This window comes from Sciurus vulgaris (genome assembly GCF_902686455.1).
Source record: "Sciurus vulgaris genome assembly, chromosome: 12".
In the NCBI taxonomy this organism is placed as follows: domain Eukaryota; kingdom Metazoa; phylum Chordata; class Mammalia; order Rodentia; family Sciuridae; genus Sciurus; species Sciurus vulgaris.
Window position 1 is genome coordinate 73,164,042 of NC_136473.1, and position 12,251 is coordinate 73,176,292.

Sequence of the window (12,251 nt, forward strand, 5' to 3'; positions counted from 1 at the left end):
GATGAGTTCGGAAACTTATCAAGCGTCAGGATGCGGCTTGTGTGCAGATAGTAAAGACAACTCAAGACACCTGGGCTGAACCTGTCAATCACTCTGCAAGTCTGCCCTCTTCCAATATGACTTCTTTGAATACTGGTAAAACACTGGCTTGAGAATCAATGTGGGGGAAACTCAGTAATTCATCCCGCTAACAAACCCTGTGGGAGGTCAGGAAGGTGTTCTAAGAGCCTTGGAGGTCCCAAGCTTCCGGTCGGAGAGACAGTAAAGAAAGAGACTTACATTATGGTGTTCCCCTAGACTCTTAGGGACTTTTTTGGAGTGAGTTCGTCCAGAAAGCGGCTCACGATGCCCTCCTCTCCACCCAGGATCCTGGACCCATTTCCCGACTGTGCCCAGAGGGTGCCGCTGCCGTCCCAGCCTTCGTCCACGACTGTGGGTCGCTTTTCGGCCTCGGCGGGAGCCCTCCTCGGTCTCCCGCAGGCCGGTGGAGTACGCGTTCCCGGTAGGGGGCGCCGCCGGCCCAGGCGCGGCGGCTCCCTCCGCCCACCCGAAGGCGGTTGCAGCGAGCAGAGCCCCGCGCGAGTGCACTGCGAGGCGGGCCGCAGGGAGGGAGGCACAGAGAGGGCGCGAGGGTGGCAGCGGGAGAGAGCCGCCGCCCCTGCCCGCCCGGGGCCCCTTGGGGCGCATGGGGTGCTTCGAGTCGGGATCGCGTGCGGGTCCCGCGCCCAGCCGCCTGCTGCGGTGAGAAGCCGCGCCGGGACGCCCCCAGACCCCGAGCTGCCGGGAGGATGACCATGGCCGGGGGCAGGAGGGGACTGGTGGCCCCGCAAAACACGTTTCTGGAGAATATTGTCCGGCGGTCCAATGGTAAGAGGTGCATTCGAATTTCGGTTTCCCAGGTTTTTTGTTTTTTGTTTTAATCCGTGCTTTTATCACCGACGCCTCCCGTCGCTCGGTGCCAGCAGACGCAGCAGAACCCCGGAGCTCTGCACCGAGCCACGGAGCGGGCGCCCCGGGGCTACCACCAGAGGCAGGGGAAGGTGGGCAGGTCGGGGCGGGGTCGGATGCGCCCCCATCCCAAGGGCAGAGAACCTAGGGAACATCTTTTGGGCCTTTCTAGTGCCCTCTCTGTCTCATCTCCAAGAAAACACGACAGCTGATGAGCAAAGTACTGGGAAAAGTGACTGGAAGCTGGCCGAAGCAGGAGCGGCAGCGCTTTAGTACTGCCCACCACTCCGCGAAGGCTCCCGGGCTCTGGAGCTGATACCCGAGGCATCTCCTTTCTCCCCAGGAAAGCCAGCGGTAAAGACAGGCAACTCTGGGTTCTGGCCCCCTCCGGATGGGAGGATGCAGCTGTCTCCGCCTTCCACTCCGCAGCTGAAAAGTCTGAGGTTGTAGGGACGTGGGGACTTGGAACGTGCTGTCAGGGCTACCTGATTCTGTCCTTTGGCCCACCCACTCTTTTCGAGGTTAAAGATTGTGATGGTCTGATGGTTTTGCTGGATTAAGGTGCGAAGTGCAGGGCACAGGTATAAAGCAGTTAAGTGGTCACAGGTACAAATCTGACATTTATCCTCTTCCAAACCCACAACAGTGTTTCATTCTCAACTGTCAGTCCTCCAACTCACCAAGCCCATCCTTCGATCCATTACCCAATAAACCTGTACTCAGCACTCGTCTGTTTCCCTGCAGCTAAGATGGACAGTGGCTTGACAGTCTGGGAGGTGAGAGTCCTAGGAGCAGGGATGGAAAGGAACTGATTTCAGATGCCTTCTGGACACGCAGTAGAGTGACCCGGGCTAAAGCACCTGCAGAGTCCTGGGTTTTGGAAGGTGCAACATACACCTGTTCATCGAACAGCTACAAGAGGCAGCCAAGCCAAAGATGCTCTTTGCAGGCTTTTGGACCCCTCTCCTTCCAGAGACAGATGATATTCTTCTACCAAGATTCAGGAACTAACTCAGGAAATGGGTTTTAATAATGTGCAAGCATCACAGTTTCTGAGCTTTAGGAACTTGTGTTTAAAACTATGTGTTTCCATTTGGATTTAGTTAGGGATTCAGGGGAAGAGCCTGAAAAGTGACTTCTGCTACTAATAAATATTCTTAAATAAAAAAGTGATTTAAGTGTATCTTACAAGGAAAAAAAGGGGGGGAGATAGCAACTGGGATAACAAGCCATTATGCATTACTTAAATGCTTTCTTTGAAATGATCATTCCTTTACTGTGTGCCTCTTAGGAATATGAATATTAGAGAGTGTTTCTGATATCACCTTTCCCTTTAAGATCTTCTTTAGTCAAACAAACTCAGGGGGCTTTTTGAGCAAGGGCTCAGTCATTACCTGGGGATGCAATTACTATATGAACAGCCATAATGAATTCTTCTGACATAAAGAAGGAAGTGTTCATGGGATTTTAAATAAAATCAACATTTAAGAGTTACTGTTACTGCTACTGTTAGGGAGTGTGTAGACAATCTTGCAGATTGGGGATTCCAAAGTTATCAGCTTACCCTTAAATATCAATGACAATTCCACCTTTTGGTGGAGAGTCAATATCCTGTAAATTGGAAAGCTCTGTATCTTGTATATATTATCTAGGCTCTGAATACAAGCAAGAAGAGAATCCTACATGCTAGTCATAGGGCTCCTTAGGTTTGTAGGAGGACCTTGAGAACCCTGAGCTAAGCAGGCAGAATAGCTTCTAGTTTGGGGAGCTAGAGCCCCTTCTGTGTAAGCATGTCAATAGAATCAGCCGCTGGGGAATATTTTTAGCGCTGGCATCTTCATCTCAGTACCAGTTCCAACAGCTTGATTTCAATTAACCAACCAGATCAACGACATCAATAATAAAAACAAAACATCTTGGGCCAGTTGGTTGAACTTTTAAAATGCTCTATTATTTCAGAAGAAAAAGTACTGATCTTGAAAAGTGGGATTTACATTTTTAGGTGATCCATTTCATAATATTCCCTGAACCTGAATGAACAAAAATGTGAACTATTAGAAATATCACAATATCTGCATGCATTTTTTTTAAAACTCTGATGGCAAAATTCTATTTTAAAAATATTGATTGTCTCCTCCTAAAATCCACCTGCCTATTTTTGGACAGGACAGCATTTAAATAGCATTTTATCTTTAAATAGCAGTACTTCATAATCGTTCTATTAGGTATTTTGTCCCAGTGGTCCTGTGTTGTATTATTGTTCCTCTTTTACAGATCAGAAAACTGAGCCCTAGACATTTTAAGTTGACTTATTCAAAGTGGCAGAGCAGATAGTGCCTGAGGCTGGTGTCTTTAGAGAATATCATGAATCCATCTTGTATCAACATTATTTCCCTAGCCCTTAAGCCTTGGTCCATGGAATTATTTTCATCATTCTTAAAATAACTGCTTATATTATATGCTAATGGATAATAGAACTGGCCTTGTTTGGGGATGATCTTAATATGTGGTGTCTGAATATCATTGAACTGTAAGATGAGATGGACCTTAGATACTATCTAGTATTTTCCTCCTTCCACACAATAAAGAAATTGCTGCAAGCATCTTTTCTGAAATATTTTATGGCAGTACTGGTCTGGCCCAGTCTCCTCAACTGCAGTGTCACATTCTTTCTAGTATGCCACACAATGGCATTCCTTATATTACCATTATTTCCCTCAAGAAGCATCGTTTCCCAATGGAGATTAAATAAAATGTTATAACAACAGGAACAAGATCCATTTTGGCTAACAGCCACTCTACCACATCCAAACAGACTAACAGGGCAAAGGAGAGGCCAATTATATTTCAAGGAAGTGCAGTCTTCCTACCTTCCTCGGTGGCTTAGCAGAAGGCTTGGGTGGTACAAGCCACACGCCACACCTGTGTGCTCCCTCTTGGAGTCCCAACTCACTTTTCATAAAATGTCACCTTCAATCCTAATGAACCAGCAGAGGAGCAGTGTCTTCAGTTTAGAGCTTAAAGAACTAGAATCTTAAGGTGAAGTGATTCGTCTATAGTTAGTAAGAGCTAGTTAGAAAAAGGTATTTAGAGGCAGGTCGGGACTAGCCGACCTAGCCGCAGGACTAGCCCGGACTAGCCGCAGTTGTTATGGGTTTATCATTCAACAAAGATTTATTGAGCATATTTATTGAACACTGGAGATATAGTAGAAAATAAGAAACCCACTTTTCTCTTAGTAAGTTATATCCTAGGGAATCTTGGTCCAAGGTTCTTGCTCATATTCTAAAGTGTTGACTGGTTGCAGCTGTTGTTTAGGCCTATTGTGGTATGTAAAAACATTTTTAAGCTGCTTACTGGTTTTGCAGGCACTAAAACCTACTTTAGCTTTCTTTGAAACATTTTAAGTATGATTCAAAGAAAAGATTTGATAGTTATGTTTGTTGGATTGTCGTAAGTAGTCAGCAGGTGTAATTAATACCCTATATTTGATTTGATTTTGCTTATGATCATATCATTGATCATTTAAAATCCTATTGGCTTTGTTGCCGTGTAGGCAAGACCAATCCGCCTCTCTTGATCTTCATGTTTGGAAAACGTTGTTCAGAAATGTTTTTTTGATGGTTGCTTAAATCTGCAGGCACTCATCACAATGCTTGTTGAAGTAAATAGGAGATCTGTCTTAGGAAGACTGGCAGACCTTGTGCCAGGAAACTGCAAAAATATTACTCTAAATGGTCTCATTCTAGGCAGAACATATGTTTTAGTGTTCAGGAACCTATATCAAACAATTGTAGGTGCCAGTAAGAATCCATGCACGTTAACAGGAGTGAAATGTAGTACATTTTGGTACAGATTTATGTACATGTATAATATACAGATTGCTAAGTCAGCTGTGTTTTTGTATAGTGTTAAGTTGGTTCAGGTTGTTGATATAATTAGTTAGCAAACAGGATGAGCGCTGTGGGTAATGTTGTGTCTCCTTAGGGATGTGTTGAGCCATGGTAATATTTATAAAACAGAAAACTGGGTTAAAATACATGGGCTCTGAAAGGGGAATGGATGATAATCTGGGTTATTAACAGCTCAACAGTGCTTGTTTTTTCTTGCAATCGTTCCTAAGGTAACCTTCGGCTGTCTTTCTTTGAAAGTGTCAAAAAGTTGAATCCAATGACCCATGTTAGCAGGAGAATAGAGAAGATGAAGCTTTGTGATTTAACATAGGCAATAAAACTCTTGAACTCCATGACTTTTTATGAAATCCATCTATTTAAATCAACTATCTGAAAAGAATACATGTGTTTGAGAGACAAGGAGGATAAATGGAATCCTTGGCTTCATTTTTTCTGATACCAGATCTTCATTTATGGTTTGACTTCGTATTTGGCAGTTGTCCTTTTTGCTTGACCTTGAAGCTCCCTTAGTTCTTTCCTTCTCTTTTATTTTTGGTTAATTGATGGCTTGAAAACAAACATTTTAAAATCTACTTCAGTTATTTAATTCAAGGAACTCTATTTATAAGGTATTTCTTTATACATTTAGGACATAGGGGCCATCGTTTGTTTTGTTTTGTTTTTGTTTCTCTAAGTGGCCACATCTATAACTGGTGAGAATGAGAAGTAGAACCACAGAATCTTGGGTCTGAAGAGACGTTCTGTACAACTCCTCTTTGAATCCTCTCTGGAACATTCCTCCCAGTGGTTATCCAGCCCTTGCTTGACAAGCTTTAGGGATGGACACTCACTTCTTTTTAAAAGGAATATTCTGTTTTTAAGCAACTATCTTTTTTCTTCCCTTCTCCTCCTCTTTTGTTACTGTTGCTTGATCTTACCAAAACCTGTGCTCTCAACAGCTGCCACTCACTTAAGACTCATTCTGTGGAACAAAACTGACCTAGCTCACTGCTTTGCTTTTTCTAGCTATAAGGTTTTTTTTTTTTTTTTTTTTTGTAATTCAATAAGTTATCTTGTCTGGATTGTATCTTCATTTTTAATCCTTTTAAATTATTTAATAACATAAGTAGAAAATCACATAAAACAAATTTTGTACAGCTCCTCCCCCAACGCCATTTTTGTAAAGCACATTCCATGTCACCCCCACTTTTATCATGAGGCAGAATCTTACCAGTACTCCAGAGGTCCCAGGACTCTTTCTGATCTCTTGTTTGCCTCCCAAATGGAGTCATCTTCTGATTCTGTGGCTATCTCTTCCCTGCTTTTACTCATATTTTGCCATTTTGTTTTGCATTCTGGAACACTACGGCTTGTTTTTTGTATGTTCTGGAGTGCTATAAGCATGGGGCCTAATAGCATGTATTCTTCTGTGGGTCAGCAATTCCTCCATGTGGTTGTCTATCCTGTTGATTCACTTTCACTGCTACATAACACGTTGTGGTATGACCACTTCACACATTTTACTTTTTTATTTTGATGTTGATGGACGTGTGGTTTGTTTCCAGTTTTGTGCCAAGAATGCTGCAAGAGATATTCTTTTACATGTCTTTGGGGGCACGTGGGAACACATTTAGATGTGCCTCAAATGTACATATGTTTAACTGTGGTACATCCTACCAAACAGTTTTCCAAAGGATTTTTTTTTTTTATCAATTTATAATCCCCCAAGCAGTGTATGTGAGTTCTCATCACTCCACATCCTCAACAACATTTAATATTCTTTCCATATATATATATATATATATATACAGTGGAATATTACTTAGCTTTAAAGAAGAATGAAATTATGGCATTTGTTGGTAAATGGATGGAGTTGGAGAATATCATGCTAAGCTAAATAAGCCAAACCCCAAAAAACTAAAGACCAAATATTTTCTCTGATATGCAGATGCTAAATCGCAATAAAGTGGTGGGGGGGGATAGGGAAGAATAGAATTATTTTATATTAGGTAGAAGGGAGTGAAGGGAGGGGAAGGTGTTTGGGAGTAGGAATGATACTAGAGTGAAACAGACATTATTACCTCATGTATATATATGACTGCATGACCAATGTGATAGTACAATATGCATAATCAGAAAAATGAGAGATTATACTCCATGTATGTATGATCTGTCAAAATGTATAAATGTATTCTGTCATGAGCAACAAATTAGAACAAATAAAAAATTTAAAAAATTTTTTCTCCTTTTAAAAAAACTAGTGACATTGACCAAGCAATCCAGCAATTAATGGAAAAGGGTCATTTAGGGTTGTATTACTACTGAGCACATGACCAAAATGAAATGAAAACAAACTAGCTCCTGTCCTTTGGGAAGCATCAGCATTTAGTGATGTTTAAACATTCTCACTGTGTGAGCTCTCTCACACATGATTGTGAATGACGTGAGGGACTTATACCCTTAGAATTATGTGCAAAGGGCACATGCAAGGGTGGTTTTTTTTTTTTTTTTTTTTTTTTAATGTGTGTGTTTAGGAAATTTATTTTTTTCAACTGAGAAGCAGTAAACTCTGGGGACAGAGATTATGCAAGAATTAGAGCTGGAAGGGCAAAGGAACTAGAAAGTGCATGATTTATCTTTGTTTCAGTGAAAGAAATAAAACAAAATGATTGAAGGAAGGGCAGAGATTCAGTGGAAAAATAAAATCAAAGGGAAATTAAAACAAAAAGCAAAGGCTAACTTAGAAAAGATTCAGTTTTATAAGTATGGTGAACCTTCTACAAGTCCAGTTCTGTGCCTGGGAATATCAAGATGATTGAAAACTTTGTGATCTTGGGCCTCACTGAGGAATCCATGGTGAAGAACAAATTGCATTGTAAATCTCTCCAAAGATTTAAGAGATGTTATACTGACTCAACACTTACTGCATAGTTTTCCCTTATAAACACCTCACCCAAAATTATTCTTAGATTTTATAACTATGTCTTTTTTGTGTGTGTGTGAAGCTGGGTGGGGGATGACCACATCCCATAAGTCACTTAAAAGAAGATTGAAGAATATGTGAAACTTGGTTTTGATGTACTTGTTGAAGTGTCCTTTTAAAGCCTCATTCTTCAGGGTACCCATTGCTCCATCTTCTTTGGGGAGGCTGTCTTGGGTTGCTCATCCAGTGTTCTGGATTTTTAGTGTATCTCAAAAGCTGGAATGTGTCTGATACTCTGCTTATTCTCTATGCAAGTGCAGTCTTGCTGAACAGATCTCTGTCTGGCCAACTTAAGCATCTCTCTTGTTTCTCATGGTCTCTGCTCCAACAATCAAGCACTCCTATTAATGAAAAAACTACTTAAGATTCTTCTGATTAGATATTATAAAGTTATGCCAATAGTCAGTTTGCTTACTCATACAATGATTATTCATTATGTAAATTAAAATGACAACTCTTTTGATTAGTCTTGTGTTGCTTAAAACTGATGTTCTGAAATTAGCTGAGTCAATCCTATCATTACTGATGTAATTATTAAGTGAGAGTGCCTCAAGACCATCAATTCTCATAGCCCTTCGAAGGCTCTGCAGTGATGTTGAGTGCTTCCATAAAGAACAGCAATGGTCTCTCATTTCCTCCTTCTTCCCTTAAAGCAAGAGATATATGCACCCTCCACTGGCATCCTCAGCGTGTTGGAGTCGGCATTGAAAAGATGATACCATATTGGCAAACTTACTGATATTTATTGCCTGCTTAACTTTGGCTTGTTCTATGAGTGAATTTGGAAAATGTATCTTAGACTAAAACTTCACAACCATAGCAAAGAAAATGAAGTTAATTTGAGTGGTAAGACTACTCATTTCAGTTAAATGAATTTTTAAGTTTTTATTTTACTTTCATTGCCTTGTACAATCATTGGGACTGAATTGATGAGACTCACGTGCTGCTATCATTAATGTGTTTTGAGCTAGTGTTCTGTCTGTCTTCTGTTTGAAGTGCTAGGACCGATCTCTTTTCTTTTCCACCCTGGTTTGTGTCCTGGTAAGCTACCCAGTATACATTATGTCACTAGGCTCCATTGCTTTGTGGTTCTGGACTGGCTTCATCTAATGGGGGTACTGCATGAGATGGGAGGGGAGATTCCCTCCCTGTGTGGTCCTGAGAGCCTGTTGTTTTCCCTTGATTACAGATTGTATCTTCTGCTCACTGTCTTTGGGTTTGGATAGGGTTGGCATGCTTTAAACTTCCAGTGGTTACTAGCTCCTGGGTCCTGTATGCTAGAGGAGGCAGTGCTGGCTAGCACTGACTCTTGAGAGGGACCAAGACTTCAAAGAGACTCCATCTTGATAGTTTGAAATTGGCCATAGTGGGGATATATACACATTAGACATTAGTTAATGCTGTACATCCCCCAGAGAGTGAGTTTACTAGCACACTACTACCTGTGTCTCACGCATGTCTTTGTAAATAGTTCTTTTATTCAACACTTATCAAATTACCCATGTGTCTTATTTTCCTGCCTTGACTGTCAGTTACTTGTACTCTGGATTAAAGTAGTTTCTCAGCTGTTTGTCTACACCAGTGTCAGTCATGAGGACTTGGTGAGGGGATGTGCATTCAGGTACTCCTTTCAACATACAAAACCTCCTGTCTTCTACCTGACAGAGGCAGTGCCCACCACTCTGGCCTCACTACAGGCTGGGTGATATGCTTTCTGGTTCCTTTTCCATCTTTTATTAGTTTCATAATCTCAAAAGTCATGAAATCCCATAATGGAATAGGGAGTTTATCAATGATGTCAGAAGTCCACTAATACTAGTTATAACCACCAATTATCATGATTAGTTATAATCAGGGTCTTGGATAAATTAAATAGACTTTTTCACCTATGTACCAGGCAGTGTGCCAAAAGTTTTATGTATGTCTTCTCCTCTAATTTTCTCTCTTTTGTGGATACTCTCATTATTCCCATTTTACAAGGGTAGAAACTGGGTTTAAAGAGATCAAATAAATTGTCTTAGGTTAATTTATAGTAGTAGAATTTCTAGAAGCTTGGTAGAAATATAAGTTCTCAAGCCTTACCTCATACCTAATGAACCAGAAACTCTGGGGATGGGCCTAATTATCCATGTTCTACTAAGTCATCCAGGCAGTTCTGATGGACGTTACTGTTGGAGAGACATGGCTTTAATGACAACTCCATCTGTGTATTTGTGGGATGCATGCTTGGCTGCCAGGCATGAGTGGATGGAGAGAGAGGTGCATGTGTAGGAGCATGAGTGGACATTTTCTCCTCTATTGATTTTCATTTGTTTCCCAATTTTGGTCACCATCCCCTCTCTACCTCAGGTAGTACCTAGCACTGCCATGTCTTAAGTCTTCTGGTACTTGCTAGACTCATGAGTCTCTGCTTTGGCTTAAAACCATGCAGGGCTTCCTCTGCTACATATTATCCCCCATTTACCTTTCATTTTTCAGAAACTGATGGAGCTTCTGACTCTTAGTTGTGGCGAGTCTATTCCTTCTAACTTTTTAGCTGTCATTGGAGAATGGAGAATAAATGTATGCTTCATCTCCTATTTTGAAATGATATCTGCTAATTTTTGAAGGAAGAGGAGGTCCTACTCTTCAGTCATTTTCCTTCTGTCAGATACAATTTCACTTTATACTTCATCACCTGACTAGAACAACCAGTTGTTATTTTCCATTTGACCCAATTTCTTTGAATATGTGTGTTCGTTACTCTCCTAATTTAAAATGTCTCATCTCATCAACTTTTCAGCCCCTCTGTCTCATTTGTCCTAGTGATGCCTGCTCTTTGGATTTTGTTGTTTCTTCTTCCGTCTCTGTGTCTCCCTGTAGGGGTAGGAAAGAGGGTGATCTCTTTCCTGTTCATCATAAAGGGTCATCGGCAACACTCCTAAAATAAAATAAAAGGTTAACAATAGAAAAATCATAATAAATTCATTAACGTGCATGTGTACATGGGAGCCATAAAAAAAAAAAAAACATAAAAGTCAAAGAAAGGGCCAGATGGTTGAAGTTTAAATACATTTTTCACAGGGAGGAGGGATGTAGGAGTGAGGGCTGTAGACAATTTTAGAAGGGTAGAATAAACAATTTTTAGAGAAAATAAAAAGTCCATGGAACACACAGTGGTCCGAAACAAAGTTACTATGGGTTACTATGGGTATATGTGCTATTTGATTTTCCAGTCTTTTTCTCTGAGATAGGAATTTAATCTTCTTGGTTAATGACATTTCAGTAAGAAGATTTGAAGGTAATTCTGTTCCTCTTTGGCAGATCCAGTCTTTAGGTAAATAAGGGAACTTCAGAGAAAGTCTCTGTCTGAACTTTGCATGAGAAAGAAGATCATAAAAGATTGAGAGACTGGGGGTGGTGGTGGGGTGGTGTGGTGGTTGGGGTAATGTCAGAAAGAGCTTGGTTGAGACTGTTTCTCCAGCTCCACGTGTCAGGGCACCGACTCCAAGGTGCTGTTTCCTGAGTCCTAATATGGCTCTGGCTCATGGTCTCCCTCTCTCAATCTCTGGTGGACCCTCCCTGGTAGTCTCACACTCTTGTTCTCTCACTTATGGCTGTGTCTTGTTCTTGGTTTCTTGTTCTTGAGAGCCTGTTCTTTAGCTCTGGGTTATACTTTTGTCCTCTCTGTTGGACTGTCCTTTCTTCCCATGCCCATGTCCCTCCACTCTCCCCAATCTGTCTCTTCCTGCCTGCCTCTGCCTATCACTGTGCTGCTCTCTGCCTTTTGTCTGCCCCTGTTGCTCTCTGTCACTGTCAGTCATCTATCTTCATCATTCTCTGTGGATGCTGACTGCCTCTGTCACTGTCCATCTGTCCCTGTTCGCTATCTATCTTTGTGGTCTTTGCCTCCATCCGTAGATTTCTGCCTCAACCTTCTGTCCAGTTCTCCCTCTACATGGCCTCAATAGTTGCTCCTCTGTGTATCTGTCTGAGCTCCCCATTTCCCTCTCAGGACCACCTTTCTGTTTGCTCTCCAGCATGCATATGGTCAATGTCTGCTCCACTCTACAGACCTCTTGACCTTAATGTCTTATTTTTGTTCTGGAGAGAGAATCTAGTTGGAACAGCCTTGATGATGGGTTGTTTGGCCAATAGTCCACTCCTGGTTTAGTCTTCTGTGGTGGGGAATAGGTGGGAGAGAAGGGATATAGAACTATATGATACGTAGGGCAGATAAAGCTAGACAGGAATTTGGCCATTGCTTTCAAATGGACTGGTGTGTCTCCTGCACTCCTTCCAGGCCTGGGACAAAGTAGATATGCAAATATTTGTTGTTTTAGACTAAGCAGATCAGAGATTTTTTTCCATCCACTCTGATGGAATATGTTACCAAGAAAAAATTTTTTAAATAACGTACAAGCACTTTTAAAAATATTTTTATATTG

At 41.4% G+C, this 12,251-nt stretch overlaps 1 protein-coding gene across 2 annotated transcripts in view; it reads left to right on the plus strand.

Moving 5' to 3' along the window:
- Positions 1-608: 608 nt before the first annotated feature.
- KCNH1 (potassium voltage-gated channel subfamily H member 1) overlaps positions 609-12,251 on the plus strand; it is a 441,214-nt gene continuing 429,571 nt past the window's right edge. For both annotated transcript variants that reach the window (XM_079107602.1, XM_079107603.1), the window contains exon 1: positions 609-867. In XM_079107602.1, coding sequence (XP_078963728.1) covers positions 789-867 — 79 coding nt within the window. In that variant the 5' untranslated portion in view covers positions 609-788. The remainder of the gene's footprint in view (positions 868-12,251) is intronic.